The sequence below is a fragment of the Lepisosteus oculatus genome, chromosome 15 (assembly GCF_040954835.1).
Source record: "Lepisosteus oculatus isolate fLepOcu1 chromosome 15, fLepOcu1.hap2, whole genome shotgun sequence".
Lineage (NCBI taxonomy): Eukaryota > Metazoa > Chordata > Actinopteri > Semionotiformes > Lepisosteidae > Lepisosteus > Lepisosteus oculatus.
The window spans coordinates 24,592,297-24,612,326 of record NC_090710.1 but is presented as its reverse complement, the minus strand read 5'-3'; the positions used below and the strand labels follow the sequence as shown (position 1 = coordinate 24,612,326).

Sequence of the window (20,030 nt, the reverse complement as noted above, 5' to 3'; positions counted from 1 at the left end):
GCTTGTTATTTTTGCAAACATAAAGGCTTCATCTAAAGAAGTGAGATACAGTACCTCTTTCATCGCCTTTCACTGCCCCCCAGTGGTTTTTCATCCATCCATTTTCTAACAACTTCATCTATTTTAGGGGGGTGGGGAACCAGGGCCTTCTCAGCAAGCAAGGGGTGCAAGGTGGGGTACCTACTGTACAAATTAAAGATTGTTTTTTTAAATAAATTTCAAAATTAAGGCAGTGACACATATGGCATTATATAGACAATATGTAATTGTAAATTTAATCTCACGCAGTCTCATGCCATTTATTAATTCCAGATACCTGCTCCACTATACTTTTGTAATGTACATAGTAACAGTTTTCAAAGGTTACATGCAATTTACACACTACAGTATATTATACAACAATAGATTCTTCAAATGGAATTAAAAAAACATAAGGTATGTTATTAATTACAGTATTTTAATAAGTTTTTATAAGTATTTATAAGCTTCAGTTATATCTAATAAAGCTACAGTATGAAAACAAAATACCAGAAGAGAAAGGAATTACTATGAATGTTTTTATTGTTAAGGGAATGTTTGTTTCATTTTATGATTTTTATTGGAACCTGAAAATGGGAGGAGTAATTCAGTTTCACTTTTTATTTATTTGAAACATACTTTTTAATTTTTAAATAAAAGGAAAAAAGTTGAGCAAATTATGGAGGCAGTAGGGTATCACTTTAGTGGAACAAGGAAGGCAGCTGTTGACAGAACATTGTATCACACAAACCTAGAAAACACAAAATGTACAATTATACTTTCTTGCTAATACGATATTGATGTTATATTTAAACTTTTCAAGGACTCCATGAATAAATATTTTCAAACAAGTAAAACATGTCTTCAAACAAGTAAAACACAAATCATGTAAATCACATAGCAATTTAATATTTTTCCAGTTTTGTCAAAAAACATTTATTCTATCACAAACACGAACAACTGAAGAACCATTCAATGAGAAGAAGGTTTGTGTTCAAAATGTATATATTACATTGCATGTTACTCTGCGCAATTTCCAAAATAATTATTTGTATTATATCTGAAAAATGACATACTGCAAAGAATAAATATTACAGTACTGAAGCCTAATGCACCAGAGCAGCTTTTGTGAATTTCTGTGAATCTGACATTTCTGGGGGAAACAAAATGGAAGGCATACTTCACGTGGAAATGTGAAATAATGAAAAAGAGTAATTCAAAGAGAGAATGGGATAAGATAAAGGGTGAAAAGTAAAGACAAGGCCTAGACCACATGCTGATAGGACAAATGAGAATGATGTGCTTTTAAAGCTTACCTGACTGATATTGGCCATTCAACCACTCAGAAAATACAGAGCAAGTAAGGGACAGAGAAATAATGAAAAGTCTTCCACCTTATTCCACCTTATGCCGCAATTCTTGGGACGAGAATTAAACTCTGCTTCTATGGCAAAAAAGATTAAGTTCATCATAAGAATTGTGTTTTTTAATATAATTCAGAGTCAATATACTGTAGTGAAAACAGACAGTTATTTACTTTAATTGTAATTTTACTTTTGTAAAAATGTACTACACAGAATGTTTAGTTGATTATTATGTTCATTGAAGTTTGCAGAAAATAATTGCTTTATCTTTTTTGTATCAGAAAATAATTCTTCAATTAATCACTCTTACCCATATGTTACATGGGTAAGTTGTTTATTTTTCATGTTTTTTAGCAACATTTTTAATAAGATATTATCTGAAGCAGATTAGTACATGACATAAGTTAGCATAAGCTCTTTTCTTGAGGTAAAGAAATGGGGTATTCATTTGCACATGGTCAGAAGAGGATTTTGTTGGCAAAGGAACTAACAGATCAAAATTTTAAATCATTCATCCATCCATTTTCCAACTGTTTTATCCAATACAGGGTTGGGGGGGTAGCCAAAGCCTATCCAAGGAAGCACCTGGCACAAGGCAGAATAGGATGCCAGTCCATCTCAGGGCAAACAGACACTCACACCAAGGCCAGTTTTTACAGCAGCCAACTAACAGCGGACTATGGGATGCAACAAGTGCGCTCCGTGGAAACCTACATGAACATGACGAAAATTTACAGGGGCCCAATACTGCAAGGCAGCAAGGTTAATCACTACACCACTGTGCCGCCCTTTTAAAATATATTTTACATTCTACATTTAATAAATATAGCATTATACTTACTCTTAACTATCAGAGTCATAGAATGTCCTATGGCAGACCTTATTGAAGAACAGTTAGCTTGTGCTTTACACCGATAGCTTCCACTATCACTCAGAGTAAGTTTTTTTATTTCTGTGCTTATCAGTCTCTCTTTGACATTTTGATCATCTGTGTCGTTTTCACTCAACATGGTGAGATATTTATTTTCTTCTTTAAGATGCATGAAACCGTTGTTTTCCAAGACTTTAACCCAGAATGCCTCAGGTATATCACAAACATTGTGTTCATATTTTAGTTTACAGTTGAGAACCAGAGACTCCTTTTCTTCTTTGGTAGTTTGGGTCTTTTGAAAATTAACTTCCAGACCTGTGAAACATATGAGAGCATTTTATACAATGGATTACCAATAATGCTTAGGATAAATTCAAACCTTTATTTAGTTTCATAATGCATTTAATTTTTAATTATATGTTAATAATACATGTAAATGGTGTAAGTGAACCTATCCCTAAACACAATTACAATGATCCCTAATGGTGTAGAGTCTAGATTAAATCAACTGACTAGAATGAAAAAGAAAAATTATCCATCTTTTTACACAGATGACCTCAGATATTCTGGAGCTAGTTTTCTCATTGCTGGACTGGTCATGAACACCCCACTATTCTCAAAAGTAAATCCTCTATTATCCTTATGTTTCTATCTGACTAGTTAGGAAACATAAAACCTTTCATAAGATCTTAAGAGATATGATACAGTATATATGGTCAATTCAAACCGTACATATAGTATAATAGAACATATTGACTGAAAAAGGAAATAAAAACTATGACCTCAGAAAAATAGATGGATGTGGGTAATTTACAGTATTTTCATTAGAAATATGCTAATTTGTCCACAATAGTGGGAGATTTGTTTGCACACTGGCACTTCAGCGGAAGCAAAAAAATTGGCGTTAAGTCAGTATTGAGAAAGTACATAATACTGAAGTGCTACACATTTCCTCTACATTGTATTTACAAGTATTTACCCCTTCTAAAGTTGTCCCATTTTGGTAAATAACGAATGGTGTAGACATATTTTGTAAGGTGAATATTTTTAATTCGAATTTGAATATTTAAAAATCAAAGATTTAATGGTTAAAAAAAATTTAAATGCCAGCAAAAAAACGGCTGATAAAATATGTTGATTGCACATACAGTATACTGTATTCACATTTCTGAGGCAATACTTGGTGGAAGCACCTTTGGCAACAATTAGAGCTGCGAGTCTTTCTGGATATGTCTGTACCGTGTTTACAAACCAGGAGATAGTATTGTATTTCTTTTTAATTGTAGAATTGAATGCAGTGCTTCAAAGCTGCAATGAGTTTAATTATTTAGGGGTTTTATGTTTAACTTACTGTTAAGGAAATGTACGGTAATTTCAGAGATAGGATTCTTATTCATAAATATTTATTACTCTTGTTACTATGGTGTTTTTAGCAAGTCAGAATATTTTAATGATATCACTTACCTTTTACGTGTAGAATGCAGAAGTTCAAAACCAGTGCTATTAAGATTAAGCTCATGTCAATCTCAGGACTCACACTGTTGAATTCCCCATCAAAAATAAATAAAGATAAATATTACAGCAATTAATATCAAATCAATGTTGCCAGGTGAAGCGTTCTTTTCAGACTTGGGTCTTCTAAAGATATTCAAGTAAACATTTCATTCTGTTTAATTCTAAATATGGGGCTGATGTTATCATTTCCGTTAGTGTGAATAAGCAAGGAGATGTCTATTTTTACAATAGTTTAGAAAGGGGAAATGATATGAATATGTGCTATGACGTTTGTGTGGGGGAGTGTATCTGAGCTTTTAGTCTGTCGTGTTCAAAGAATGGGGTGTCAGAAAATGTGTTTAAATAAAAAACATTTGTGCTACTTAGTGTTCACTTGTGCTAAATAAAGTGCTGAATTCTAAATATTGCAAAGGTTGTAGTTCTGAATTCACTCCTAGTACTGTATATATATATTTTTTCTTGTTGCCATTAGTACAATTACACACATTCATAGCTACTTTTACAAACACATTTAATCAGCCAAATAGGGTCACTTTCATAATCTATGTTAATACATCCTGTATTAGCTCTGCAGGTCTGTTGCAATTGAGCTGTAGCTGACTACATAAAGCTTCAAAAAAAAGACTTTCTGAGTCTCAAGTTGCTGTTTCGCAATAAGAATACTGGCTGTAAATTGTAAAAAACTCCACACTACTTGTACAGGGTATATTTATAACACAATTTTACATTTGATTAATTTTGATGGCATTGCTTCAAATGTTTTACAGCACTTTGGATTTTCCTTAATAGTCTTTTTATGATCTCCTTTCAAATGTGCATAAACCAAGCAAAGTGATGCTGTGCATAATCACCATAAGCTGTTACTGTAAGCAGGCGTCTCAAACACGAAGGATTGCAGCGTCTTCTGGCTTTTCATTCACTCCAACTCATAGTTAGTTTGTTTGGTTAATTGGATAAATACAATAATTCTCTCCAGGCCTGCAAATTTTTAAATATACTGTATCAGGATTGCAAAGTATCTTTTAAGGTACCGTCTATGGGGAAAAATGCAACATCCATTTGTCTAAGAAAATGATTTGATGAAGTTAATCTGAGTTCTCAGGTTGAATAGAAAACTAGAAGGTAAAGCAGTCATCTAGGAACTGAGTCCCCCTCCTTAAAGTCATACTCACTTTGGTAGCAAAGAGCACTTCATTACACTAAGCTTTGTGAGCAGCTGGAATGAATTATCCAGCCCAGTCCAGCTGGACCTGAATGAACTTCAGTGCTGTGCCGGGTATCTCCAATCTTGGACCTGGAGGAACATGTGTATGTACAGTAGGATTTCCTGGGCTCAGTAGCAGTTGTGGAAGAATTAGGAAAAGTTTTTAAATTTCTTCAGTTCAGCTCTTGATATAGTTCATTAAGAGCATAAATGAACTGAAATCCTTTTTTCAGGAACGAGGATTGTGGATTTCTGTGCTATGCAGTAATTTAGTTTACACCCTGATTATCACTGATGTTGGGCTCCGTAATATTCAATGTACTGTACATGTGAAAATTCTGGAGTACTTCTAATCAGTGTGTGAGATCATGATTTTGTCATGTTAATTATATTGTATTTTTTTATTTTTATTTTTATTTTGTATTTGTATTTTTATTTTTTTTGACACCTGAAGAAGGCTCCACGGCCGAAACGTTGTGTTCTCTTTCTTCTTTTTTTCAGCATGGAATAAACCTATTACTTGTTCCTTTGCAGCCTACGCATGCTGACGCAGCTACCCACCTGAACTTGTATTTTTTTATGTTTGTCATGATTTTAAAATGATGGCACAGTGATTAGCATTGCTGCCTTGCAGAACTGGGGCACTGGGTTCAATTTCTGGGGTGTTATCTGCATGGAGTTTGTACTGTATGTTCTTTCCGTGTTCACGTGGGTTTCCTCTGGGTACTCCAGTTTCCTTCCACAGTCCAAACACATGCTGATAGGTTAATTGGCTTCTGGGAAAACTGCCCCTGGTGTAAGCTTGTGCATGTTAGTGTCTGTGTTTGTGTCCGTGCGTTTGCCTTGAGATGGACCATCCAGTGTGTACCCTGCCTTGTGCCCATTGCTTGCTGGGATTGACTCTAGCTCCCCTGTGACCTCTGTATATTAGATGAAGCAGTTAGAAATTGATGTTTTAATTTTTTTATTCTACTAAAAGAACCTAATTTCATTACAGTACCTTGGTTAAAGAGCTTGTTCAATTTAACTTAGTTTAACTTAGTTTAACTTAGATTTAATTTAGCTTGCATATTAATCTAAGATAATACCTAATTAAAAATGTGGCTAAAAGCAAAATGAATTAAATAATTAATTTACCTGTGTAACATTTGGGTGAGGGATGATTAATTGATCCGTTGAAGCAAGCAATTGACGTGGTTAATGGAGTGGCAATGGCTAATGGTTAGTGGCAGAATTAAGATGGTACTGTGTACAAAATCTGCACTGTGAGAACTGTCCATCTTCTTATCAGATTACATTTGGATTAGCCACAATTGGAAATCAAAACCTGTACAATGATTTATTGTTTTGGTTTCATTTTAAATGTTTTTAGAATGTTTTAGTTAAGGGATGGACAGCTTCTATTTTGCACAAGTTACATATACTGTATTTTTCCATTAGCATCTGATTAAGACCTAAAATAAATGATTCAAGTAGGTAGCTGCATCAGCATGCGTAGGCTGTAAAGGAACAAGTAAATGTTCATGGAATAAGCCTTTACTTGCCATCCTGGCCAGATTTCCCATTGGCCCTTACCAATCATGGCCTCCTTGTCACGGACGTCCAAAGGGACTAACCGTGGGGAGCAGGAGAGCGGAAAAAGACCCAAATGCGTAGCGGCGAGACGGGAAAAAGGCCCGGGCTCATAGTGCAAATAGTTCAGGAGTGCCGTATAGAAACCTATGCCCTCAGGGAGCGGACGTGGGGCGCCCTGGTGCTAGGACATCCGAACATCAGTGCTGAGCGAGGACAGAGTGCAAGACCCGGAAATATATAGCCCAAGGGAAAGAGAGGGACCGAAAGGACAGCAGACCGGAAACTAGGGACAGGACAGAGAAGGAGTGCCCTCTGGCTGCAGAGGGCGTGACACTCCTAATAATCCCCATCTATGAATTGGCTTCATTACTCTGTTCTCCTCCCCACTGATAGCTGATGTGTGGTGAGCGTTCTGGTGCACTATGGCTGCCGTTGCATCATCCAGGTGGGGCTGCACATTTGTGGTGGTGGAGGGGATTCCCATTATCTGTAAAGTGCTGTGAGTGGAGTGACCAGAAAAGTGCTATATAAGTGAAAGCGATTATTATTATTATTATTATTATTATTATTATTATTATTATTATTATTATTAAATAAATCACATCATATAGCTAAATATTTTGTTAAGTGATAAATTACAGACTTATATTAAAATTATATTAAAATATGCTGCGTATGTTTCACAAGATATTGGAACTGCCCAGCAGTGTTCTAAACCCTCCATCCTTCAACTATAAACTCTTATATATACTGTAGTAGCAAGATATACTGTGTTTAGCCTACATATATAATTATAAGTTAGTGGGTGTGAAAAAAACTATTTCACACCTACTATTGTCAGGAAATACAAAGCAGTAACACTTACTCGCATCCGTCTTTTTTGTTCTCTGTATGAATGTGGTAATAAAGTAAAGCAAAACTTGATCTGACAAATATATTTACAATAACAAACACACAGTACATATTACTGTTATGTACAGATATTTACAAGATTGTGAGTACCAGGATCCTACCTTCTATAGAACCATTATAACATGCAGAACTACTGTAGAGAACTGCATTCTATGTTTTAGGCACAAAAACGAGTAGGAATGAGGAATGACTAAATCATTTCCTAAAACTGTTGCTAAACAGATGATATCCTATTTCCATTCTTAAACAAGTGCATCGCTAAGCAATAGGGAGATTTCTTCTGCTCGATGGATACCAAAAATAGAAAACAAATTCTACTACTATTATAGGAACAAGTAATAGGTTTATTCCATGCTGAAATTTCATTAGATATTTTTAGCGGTGTGATAACAATAACGGGGAAATAAAAAATTCAATGAGAATAAAAACATTTTATTTAAAAAGATGCAAAAATGTAGCAGAGCATTTTGTTAACTTCACTCGAGATAAGATGTTTGCTTTATCCATTAACAGCTTGCTACACCTCACAGAATTTAAATAGGCAATAACTGACCGGGGGCAATGCTGAGATGCATACCCATTGATTTTCTATCAGTTAGCAATTGAAGATCTTTCTCTTGACCAGCAAACAGAAGCTTCTGGCAAGAGTAAATATATAATACTTAATAGATGCATGTAAATAGTCAGAAAGACACACAACTGTAGTGGTACACATATTCTCTCCCTCTTGTTCAATAAACATCTAGACATATTACAGTATTAAATATAAGATGGAGGTGAACAAATAACAAAGCCTATCATGTTTTGTGTATATTTGATCATTATATATGTGATATTTGAATCAATCTATAATTATTGTATTTCACTTCACTTTAATATTATTTATTATTTTATGTAAATGGACCTTACTTAACCTGATATCACATGTTTAGACTGTTTCTGGCTGTCGAAATTGAATGCGTTTTTGTTCTTTTAAAGGAACTTAACTACAAACTCTGTTCTGCTGCATTTTGTAAAATAGGCTTGCTATCACACTTCTAGTTTACTTCTTTCCTAAAAAGGAAAGTGTAGTTATCTAAGATTCATAGGACAAAATCCAGGTAAATATCTAAGCCTTTAAGTCAACCTTTGGTCTCTCAAAGTCCAGCGATGAGGAGATAACACCTGAAGGAAAGAAAGGGAAGACTCCCTTTGGATTGTACCTCCACAGCGACAGGTGAGTTTTGGCGATCTAAATTTAATCTAATAAATCTATTCTATTGAAAAAGAGGTCCAAATAAAAAACAAGTATAGGTGAAAGTATGATTTCTTTAAAAGTATAAAGTAGCTTATATTACAATGGATTTTATCTGTATTTGTTTTTATATAAATTTGCATAAATGTCTAGAATTTTGTAACGATCAGTAGTTGACCAACATGGTCACAGAAATGTACTGTAAATTTAATTGTCACTAGTTGGATGGTGATTTTTGTGCCCTTTGAATTAATACCATTGCTGCAAAAATAAGTTACTATATTTCATGGGAGAGAATAGAAATGTGTTGTAGATTGATTTGATCAAGATGAAATAGCAGTGAGCCAGAGAAAGTAAAAACGCAGAATTACAATTTAAAACTTCAAGGAACGTGAAGACCTGTGTGTTCAAAATGTGTATATAAATGTAGGTATATTTCTGTAAATAGCAAATGCAAACTTATTAAAACTTTGAGGCTAATTGTTTAATCTAACAGTCTAACATCAATTTGTGTGATGATTGCTCTTCTCCTACCAAGTCTCTCCATTTTGTATTTATAGATGTTTTACTGCTGAATGCTGAAAAGGTTTTTATATGTCCATAAAATATTTCAACTAAATGAATTTGCATTTTCTTTGTAGAGACAATGTTTTTCTAATATTTCTATCATTTTGTAATATTTTAAATTGGCTTGCTTTTAAACATGAAAACAAGAAAATCAAGAAATGTTTCCATAAAACATTTTAGATGAAAGGGGCATTGTATGTATTTCTGAAATCAGAAATGAAACTCTTGACATATGAACCAGTTCCTTAGGTATTTCTTTAGGAGTTAAGGAGAGAACCCCATTCACCAGAAAAATACAGTATCTCACAATAAAGACATGGATGTACTGTATGTATAGCTTATATTTACATCATGCTCCCACCACCAATAGATTTATTATTGTGGAACTGAAGGGCAGCTAGTCCTATCAAAGAGCTCAATCACCTGGTAACTTAAGAATTCCTAAGTTAATGATGAACAAGCCAAGGAATTTAATGTGAATCAGGTGATGTATGTGTCTAGTCAGCACATTTTGTTAATGCTAAACTTAATCTAGTCTCAAATGTATTGACTTTTGCCCAGCTATAAGAAACATTTAAATTTCTTTAGTACTGAACTTGGTGTGTGTCCAGAAAATTAAATACGCTCCATAAATTTATTTTTCTGTGTATTTAGTTATAAAAGAACCTTCTTTGTTGTCAGCTAATGTCTGGCACAGGAATTAGAGTATCATGACAACACAATTGAAAATTACATACAGTGTATTTCAGAAAATAAAAACATCTGTTGTTATAAAATGAGTAATCAAACGATATCATGTTGCTGTCTTTGCAATAAGGTCCTCATAGTCAGACTATGGGAGATGGCATAATAAATTACATTAAACATTGTTGGCATTATGTGAGGAATTACACTAAATATATTTTATTGGGCTTAAAAAAGAAAATAAACTTATTTCCACAGACATATTGCTTTATAACCTATTAATTCTTTATAATTACAATTTCAGTGGTACTAAATAGTATTCTGGCATTAGACATTCTTTAGAATGAATACATTAATTCCAATTGGAAAATGAAAACAGTTCAACAAAGCAATGGCTTACCACTGGTTCTTTTAACAATAATTTTCAGCAATTGGATTGGATTTTGCAAATAAAACAAGCTTTTAAGATTGTCAGTGGTGATGATGGCACCTTCTGAAATGTGGGGCTCGATTAGTATCACGGTGGAAGACCTCTTAGGTAAATCACACTACTGATGTGATATACAGTAGTAGACTGGACGTTTCCCCCTAAAACAGAGTTTCCAAATTAATGCACCAGTGCAGTATATAGTAACAGTGGGCATTTTGCTATAGGAAGAGTCATCTTTCATGTGAAGTGTTAAACCACTGTTCATACAGTGCCAAGAAAACGTTTGTGAGATCCCAGTATAATTAAGGGGTAATTGTTTTTTTTTACCAAGATACCTTTCTTTAATTGAAACCAGTCTTTCTCTTGTGTGTTCAACTTTTTTTATTCTGTAAACACAAAAAATGATCATACAAATAAAAACAAATTTCCCCCATTACCCCCTCCCATCCCAAGTCATTCTTGAATAAACAAAATGATTTATATTTACCAGTTCAATGTTTTTTGAGAACCAGCAAAAAAAAAAATAATTAAGAAATTGTACTGTATGTAAAATAATGTTAATCCCTTGTTTATTTGTCTAAATGGTGTAATTAGACCAGGCGGTTAAATAATTGGTTACAAAAGACACAAAGACTGAGTATAGGCGGCCTTGTCCTTGAGTATGGGCAGTCCCGCCCAAGAACTCCCCACCACGAGCATCCCAGAAAAATGAAAAACCCTCAAAAATGATACAGCAAGTCACTCCAGTTAACAGAAAATCATCCAGTAAACCCTGAGTAACATCTACAGTTCTGCAGGCCTCTCTCAGTGCAGTTTCAATGTTCATGACTCACCTATCACAAAAACCTGAATTGGAATGACCAAGAAGAAACCATTTCTCCATAAAAAGAACATTTTCAACTCACAATCACAAAAGATGATCCAGAAGATGTATCCTCTCTGGATAAACAAGTCAAAGGTTAAACTTTCTAGCCACAATGAGAACTGTTTTGTGTGGCAAAAAAGAAGCAAAGACATCCAACAGGAGAACCTCTTCCTGAGGTTGATGGAAGTAGGAGTTTCACATGGTTTGTTCTGCGTTGCTACCTTGCAGTCCGGATGGTTTACTATCACTGAGGGAATCATTCATTCAGAGCTGTATCAGTAAATTCTGGAGGATAATATCAGGCCATCCTTTTCCCAGACAAAAGTATGTCATGCAGCAAGACAACTATCCTAAACATACAAGCTTGAGAAGAAGAAAATTTACAATTTGTATTGGCCAAGTCAATGGCCAACATGAGAGGACCTATAGTGAGTGGGTTATCGGAGTATAAAAAGCTACTGTACCCAGCCACACTGTTGGAGCTGACAACCTGGTTCCTTTCAAGAAAAGGCTCAATGGGATCCTTGGAACAAATACTTACTAATAAGTTAGATGGGCTGATTGGCCCCCTCTTGGCGTAACTTTTCTTATGTTCTCAAGTTCATGCAATGAAATCCTCAGATTTCACCAATAAGCTAATACATTATACAAGCTAATACAACTGAGTGATAAATAATTTTAAAGGAGATGCAACTAGTTACTGAATCTAAGGGTTAGCATATTTATATATCCGGTTGGATCATTTGGTTAATTAATTACTAATTCTACTTATTTTTTCCACTGTTGATTAGTATTCACTCCATTTAAACTAAAATTGTGTTTAAAGTTAACTGTAAGATTAAACAACAGACGCAATTTTACGCAAACAGATGACAATAAAAAACAAGAGATACTGTGCCAATTGGGATTGTCTGACTGAAAGTCAGAGTTAACATTCTACAGGATACACTAATACTGTATATTTCTGAGTAAAACAGAGTTTGTTGTGATGTTTCTGGACAGTTCTCAAAATGTTGGAAGCATATATTTTCATTATGATTTTACAGTAGGTTATCTCCTCTAGATTTATCACTGTCAGAAAATGATGATATCAGTCAGAAAGGTTTGCTAAAACTACCCATGCAATAACTGCTAAGCAGAAGACAAAACTGTTAGAATACAAATACGAATCAGTGGTTTGCACAGGAAATCCTGTTGACATTTAGAATTACAATAGCTGCTTTGGGGCTTCATGTCTTCTGCAATAATGACCCACCTTGAGAGATGTTTACACTACAAAGCTTTTGTAGCACAGAAAAAGTAAAGTTCATCGTGTATCTATCATTTATAGTTACTAAAAAAACAAAACTTGCAGTCTCTTACAATTGAACAGCAATAGCAACTGCAGGCTACAGGACAGGCAAAGTTCTCTAGTGGAATAGTTAGTTATTGAATGCCACCATATATTGTAGACCCCATATGCAGTAGGAGAGGCACACAACCTTGGCTGTTCCAGTTAAGTCCATTGCATTTCTTTGTTCCATCTTATCCTAATGATCAAAATGATCTTCAGCACTTGGATCAGTTAAGGGTCAATTCAGAAACTAATTTGTTGGAATATTCAAAGTACCGTAATGGAAAGGAATGAAAGGGTCCAGGTTGCCTACAGTACTTTTGCCAGACAGAGGTATTTCATATCACCATGCTCAAGTGAGTCTTGCTGAACAGGTGCTAGATTATAATGGTACATTGGACTTCATAGCAAACAGTCTACCTCTCATTTCAGTTTTTTTTTATTTCATGCATGCTGCATTAATGAAGTTAAGTTTAAATCACACATTCAAAATTATGCATGAAAAAACAGAACCCTATATTCACAGCGGTTGGCTTGCATTTGCCAGAGATGGCCTCTTTTCAGCCACGAGTCATCAAACTTACCAAGAGTGAAGGCCAGACCTTCGGCTTCTTCCTGCGTGTGGAGTACGAAAAGGAAGGGCATCTCATCCGCAACATTGAAAAGGGAGGTCCCGCTGAACAGGCAGGACTGAAAGATGGGGACCGAGTCCTGAGAGTCAATGGGACCTTTGTGGATGATATGGAACACTCAAGGGTATGCCTGTCATTGTATAATTTAAACCAAAACTCAGACTGCTGAAATTAGCTGCAATTTATGCTCCTTTGAAAACCCATTTTAAGACATACAGTAACAATTTAAAAAATATATATTTTCAGCTCATTAGAAAAGAGACACAGTATGCATAAAAGTCTAATACCAATTCTTTACCCATTATTATACCATTTTCCAGTCACTTTTTGGATGTGGTTGCATATACTAGAGACTAGAATTACATTGGAAACTAGAATTACACTGAGAATGGGAGCTCTTGGAAACTCCATAGATGTCTTCTGTAACCATAATTTGACTCTGCTGAATGAATATATTAAATACATATAAAAGAGTAGGACAACATAGTACAAAAGGGATAAAGCAAAGCATTTTTAAGTAAAACAATATATAGAAATGTTATTAGTTGTAATGAATATAACAAAATTGAAAAATACTGTATAAACAGTTATTTTCTTTGTACACCAACTTTCCCTTGTCACATTGCACTTAGTAAGGTCAAATCATAGCACGAGTTCAGACACAAGAAGTGCTAGTCAGATCCTTAACAAAGCTGTGATAGGCACGACATAACCTTTTATGGTTTATTTTATACTTTACACACTGCACAGTATGCACCACACTTGCTAGTACAGTTTAATATACTGTACATTATTGAACTATTGAAGTTACTAATGAATCTGATTTGCAATTATGCGAGCCAGCTTAGTTATACTGCTTTTTAGGCTTTCTTTCTCTTTCTCCGCCATTCTCTACTAGGTAGTGGAGTTAATTAAAGAAAGTGGGCTATGTGTCACATTTCATGTCCTGGATGAGGTCTCCTATGACAATGCAAAAATCAGCAATATAAGCCTGTCTGAGACAGAGCTGTCCAAGCCATCAAAACCTCCAATGATGAATGGGGTGGCAGCGTCATCTCTGAAACCCAAACTGTGCTTTCTGGTGAAGACAAATGATGGTTTTGGATTTTCCTTGAAATCTACTAAAGGTGAGTGTTTGTAAAATTATTAGGGTCTGTTAGCTGACACAATATGTTTACAGAGGATGTGACATGTACTTTGTCCAACGATTAATGCTGTTTTCTTAATAATAATCAGCAGCTGTAAACTGCTTTAATATCCTTTATGTGATGCTTTTTTTCTGTGTTAATGAATGCTTATATGGTAATAATAGGGTACCATAATACCATAATAAAATATACAAATAAGCTGAAACTAAATGTTTTAGAGACCTTTATCGTGAAACTGTAATAACAAAGACTTTTATACTAAGCATCTTTTGGTATTTCAGGGATTGCACATTACACACTGAATTACATAGGGACCAAAAAATGACAATATCCTGCTGTTAAGTACTTTTTTTATTCACTGTGATTCTGTGCTTGTACAAAGGGTATCAAGGGATGTTCATGACAGATGTGAATCCTTCCGGAGCTGCAGAAAAAGCTGGCATCAAAAACAATGATCGTCTCATCGAACTTAATGGTGAAAATATAGAGAGCTGCACTCATGATCAGATTGCTACCAAGGTATTCCAATATAAGTTCTGTACTGTGCTTAGAAGAGTACAGCATGGTTTAACTTTAACATTGAAGTTTGGCATTGCCAGCAGCTTATCACCCTGCAACTCACAACTGGTAACCCACTGAAGCTAAGCGGGTGTATGCCTGGTCAGTATCTAGATGGGAGGTCTAAGGCTGGAAGACATGTTAATGGGGCCAACAGGAGGCACTTACCTTGAAGTCTGTGTGGGTCCTAATGCCCCAGTATAGTCACAGGGACACGATACTGTAAAAAGGCACCATCCTTTGGATAAGATGTAAAACCGAGTTCCAGACTTTCTGTGGTCATTTAAAATCCCAGGGTGTTTCTTGAAAAGAGTAGGGGTGCTACCCTAGCATCCTGGCCATATTTCCCATTGGCTTTTACCAATCATGGCCTCCCAATAATCCCCATCTATAAATTGGCTTCATCACTCTGTTCTCCACCCTACTGATAGCTGATGAGTGGTGAGCGTACTGGCGCTCCATGGCTGCCATTGCATCATCCAGGTGGATGCTGCACATTGGTGGTGGTGGAGGGGAGTCCCCTTTACCTGTAAAGCACTTTGAATGGAGTGTCTAGAAAAACACTATATAAGTGTAAGGAATTATTATTATTAGCATTGCTTTAGTGAAGCTTGAGTTTTTCCTGAGAGGTGGTTGAATTTTTTTTTACAAAACAAGCAAACAAGACCTAGCCAAGGTTATAACTCATAATCTTTGAACTAACCTGAATCAATATGGAAAGAAGTTCACAGGATATCCCGATCCTGACACCGTATTTTCAATGGAATCGTTGTTACTCTAGGTGAAGGACTCTGGCAACACTGTCATGTTCTTGCTTGTGGATGAAGAGACAGACAGATATTATAAAAACAACAAGAAACTGAAGCTGGGAGCAAGTCTGGCAACTGTAAAACATCTTCCACATAAACCACGTATCACTGAACTGACCCCAGGTCCTGACGGCTATGGTTATTACCTAAGGACTGGGAAAAATCAATCAGGTAGGCACAGTATCTAAATGATTTGGCTTTGTTATAATCTGATAGGATATAAAATGACTTTAGATTTTTGTTATCAATTCTGAGTATAGAAAATATGAAGCACTGCCTTTTAATTAACCACCTTCTTTGCTATAGGCCACTTTATTAAAGATATAGATCCAGGAAGCCCAGCAGAAAAAGGCGGTCTGAAAGAACTGGATCGATTGGTGGCTGTAAATGGAGAACCTGTAGGTTCCTTAGAGCACGAAGAAGTAGTGGAGAAGATAAGACTTTGTGGAATGAAGTGTACTATGATGGTTATGGATGAAGAAACACACAGAATGTATATTATGGTAATTACATTTTTACATCATTAAAGGTTTCAGTAAGAAAATAATAGCTTTTACTTTTTTTCTGCAGGAATTCTTGTCTTGTTTAAAGATACACATAAAAAATTAAAACGCAGGACCACTTTCAAAACTTGTATCTCCACTGCCTTACTGTGCCTTACTGCCTTCTTAGCACAACCTGTCTGGTTAAGGGAATGATAACCTGATAATACGGAAGAATCTGTGAGAAACTGCAAAAGGACCCCATTAGTCAAATCAGAATTCTTAATTGCAGATTTTAAATTCAGTATGTCTCATATTATTCATCTTTAATCTGATGGAAACTTCATAGGCTTCTGAAGTCCGGAGACATAAGTACTTGATCTTGTGATCAGGAATTCCCCATTGAGAAGCAGAGGAAGTTGTGCTGATCCAAAATGAACAGACAAAAATCACAGTGATGAATCTTATCAACTCTGAAAAGATGCAGGAACCAGTGCCCAATCACTCTTTCTTCATTTTCATAGATGAAAAGCCAAACAGCATGGCTAATCAAGATAACTGTGATTAATAGTAAGAGTGGAGAGGTTTGTTAGGGGTCATTCCTTGTTTAGTCTATTTTAAACTAATAAATATACCTTGCTCTCATTGGTCAGTTTTGCTTCTTTTCACTTTAAGAAAAGTGATTGTGCCATTGGAACTGAAATAAAAGTGTGAGGTTGTGAAGTTTGACTACAAAATTCCAGTAACAGTTGTCATAAGGTAATTTCTGGTCTACACTGAGCATCTAGAGTGATGGGACGGTGTAGGTAAGACATGGTAGCCAGGAATCGGTGATCCACTATTGAATAATCGTGAGAATTCCAGAATGAGGTGAGAAATGTTTTGAAACAACTGAGTTTCTCTTGAGATAAGGAGGTGCAAAAGTGAGAATCCAAAATAATCCCCAGAAATTTGCTGTATTATTAAGAATTTAATAAATGGTTAGTATTCGGTGTCAGAAATTTCCTGTAGTAGTTACTGTATGTCTCTGCTACTATTTTAATCAGGGAGGGGTTTCTCCTATGCAGTACTGGGAGGAAGTAAAGGATTCCTACAGTTATGCTCCAGCACCTGTCCCAGCCATTCCCCAACAGGCAGAGGAGTCAGCATCTGTACCAGCCATTCCTGTGGAGAATCCCACACCAGAAGCACCTTTAGCCATTCAAGAGCGGGAAGACTACAAACCTAAACTCTGCAAACTGGAGAAGAGCCCTACTGGGTTTGGTTTCCACTTAAATGCAATCCGAGGAGTACCAGGACAGTTCTTCAAGGAGGTAATGCCTATTCAGAGTTGTAGGCAAAATAATGCAAATAACACTTTTCAGTTAGGACCATACAATAGTGCAATTCATCACAGAGCAAGCACACCAGGTATTGGTGTTTACTGAAATCTATACAAAAGCTTAGAATAAGTGAAATCCCTTTATATGATAAGAATTCAAAACAAAAACACAGTTTGATGCGTTAATGTTGTGTCTTTGAACATTACCAAGATACACCCTGATGCAATAGTGTGATGAAACTAAATATACTGCAGTCACCAAAAATGTAGCCATTAACTGCAGATATTTTCTTACACATTTTGAATAGGTTAGTTTGATTTGATATTCACAACAAATCAAAACTACTATGTGGTGTTCAAATAAATGTAGATGCTGATTGAAAGTAGTTTGGTCAAATTGTTGTATTGTGAGCTAAAGGTCTTTTGTTTATTATCTGCAGTATAGATTAGTATATTTTCACAGATCCATCCACATCATTATAGTACTGTAAAGTCATAATTGCTGTTCTTGTGCAATTTCTGAGATTCATGGTAGATTGTTTCTTTAGGTCATTCTCTACATACTTCTGTTCAAATCGATGTAGCCAGTTGACTGAGGCATGACATTGTCTATAATTCCTACTGTCTGTAGGTGGTGGAGGGAGGGCCTGCCGACAGAGCTGGCCTGAAGGATGATGATGTTTTGATTGAGGTGAATGGAGTGAATATTGAGAACAGTAACCACAATGAGGTGGTGGAGATGATCAGGCATAGTGGCAACAATCTGGAAGTGCTGGTGGCTGAGAAAGAAGCATACGACTACTTCAGAGCCAAACAGATTCCCATCACTACTCTCCTGCTGGGGATATCAATGATAGAGGCAGCTCATGACCAGCCTAAGCCAGAAGAGTCCCAAGAAGAAGAAAAAGAAAGGGAAGATGAAACGTGTAAAAGGCCAGATACTCCACCCAGTCAGGCAGAGACCAGAGATCGGGTGAGTGCTCCTACTGTTCTAATACCATCCTTTTCTGATACATGAAACAAAGACTTATTGGAGGGAAAGTTTTTAACAGGTCAGGTACAAAAGCCAACCCATCTAATGATAAGATAAGGTCACTTTATTGACCACATACAACCTCTTGCATTAGAATTTGTCTTTTTCACATACGCCAGCTTGCTCTCCATGAGACACACAGACAGGGAGAGAAGCTTGGAGTCAGAGCAAAGGGTCAGCCATTTATAAAGCACCCCTGGAGTAGCTGCGGTTAGGAGCCTTGCTCAGGGGTAGGATTCCTCTGCCAGCTGCGGGATTTGAGTCGGCAACCTTCCAGCCACAGGCACAGGCACAGAACTCCATTGCTTAATCCAATGATTAGGAAATGAAACAGAATCCAACTCACTGGCTGTTCTTCTGAAGTGTACAATAGTTGTTTTGCCTGAAGCAAAAAGTACATTGCAGTGTTTTTAGATGTGAAACCTTCATCGTAGTGACCTTCAGATGTGAGTTTTCTTAAAAACTGGCAGTAACGTTTTTGCATAAGCAGAAAACATATATAAGAATATATAAAAGAAGAAAGATTTTTTTTCAGATTATTTTACTTTGCAATACCTGGCCCAGATCTTTAGCTGTAAGCTATAAAGTAAACTGATTTAATTAGTATCCACCACTTTTAAAGCGCATGTTAATGTATATTTTCTCTTATTATATGGAGAACAGTTTTTTTGTATTACATGTACTGTATATGTACAGTTTTATATTCTCATACTGAATGAATTATAAAGAGCTGTCAAAAGATTTTGAACGTGAAATAAAGAAAAGCCTATAAAAGGGATTCCCTTTGACTTTAGACTACAATACGTCTGCTCAGAAAGAAAAGGAAGTGATGATTAATATTGGTCACGGTCCTTTGTGTATTTTGGTCCATCCCCTTAGTTAAAGCCCAGGAGATGTGACATGTTGGCTTTGGCATTTTCATTTTATAGTAAGGAGATTCACCTTTCAACTCCACACTAGAAATCAACCTGAGCTTCTTCTTAGAATAAGTCTTTGAACTGGACTAATTATAATCAAAATTAATTAATTTAATTTTAATTTTAATTTGACAAAATAATATTATTTGATAGGAACAAGCTAAATGTGTTTTTTTTCTTTCATAGTCCTGCTCATCTTCGTCATCGTCATCATCTAGTGAAGATGAAAAGTTTTGAAGACGACAGATTTCTGCTGTTTCAGATTTGGCTGTTTAGAAGTGGGATTTCATCAGTTTTGAACAGCATTCTGGATGTCAATAGAACATTATGCAAACAAAGTTAATAATTTTTAAAATTATTGTATAGTAAAGAGCAGAGCTCAGAAATAATAATAAAAAAGGCATCCATAATATATAACTCGTAATGTTTAGTATTTTATTTTGATATCATTAGTGGTAATATTTTAAAAATACTCCAGATATCTGTGTTGCCACATACTGTAATTTTTAGATTACAGCCCAAGAGCTCCACTGAAATGTTTTCCATATTTCAGGTTCA

At 35.6% G+C, this 20,030-nt stretch overlaps 1 protein-coding gene across 2 annotated transcripts; it reads left to right on the top strand.

Moving 5' to 3' along the window:
* Positions 1 to 8,599: 8,599 nt before the first annotated feature.
* pdzk1 (PDZ domain containing 1) lies at positions 8,600 to 19,896 on the top strand. Of its 2 annotated transcripts, none has more exons than XM_015364431.2 (9): positions 8,600 to 8,675; positions 13,120 to 13,328; positions 14,103 to 14,331; positions 14,735 to 14,871; positions 15,692 to 15,890; positions 16,026 to 16,222; positions 17,269 to 17,514; positions 18,154 to 18,495; positions 19,659 to 19,896. In XM_015364431.2, the coding sequence occupies exons 2-9, from the start codon at positions 13,122 to 13,124 to the stop codon at positions 19,707 to 19,709; spliced, it is 1,608 nt and encodes a 535-aa protein (XP_015219917.2). In that variant the 5' UTR covers positions 8,600 to 8,675; positions 13,120 to 13,121; the 3' UTR covers positions 19,710 to 19,896. The 2 variants fall into 2 exon arrangements, with proteins under 2 accessions (XP_015219917.2, XP_006639317.2); XM_006639254.3 differs by having other exon boundaries at positions 17,248 to 17,514.
* The last annotated feature ends 134 nt before the right edge of the window (positions 19,897 to 20,030 follow it).

Coding starts and splice junctions, on each gene's coding strand:
- pdzk1 (XM_006639254.3), top strand. CDS start 13,122: ATGGCCTCTTTTCAGCCACGAGTCATCAAACTTACCAAGAGTGAAGGC. Junction 13,329..14,102: donor ATGATATGGAACACTCAAGG/GTATGCCTGTCA, acceptor ATTCTCTACTAG/GTAGTGGAGTTAATTAAAGA. Junction 15,891..16,025: donor GACTGGGAAAAATCAATCAG/GTAGGCACAGTA, acceptor TCTTTGCTATAG/GCCACTTTATTAAAGATATA.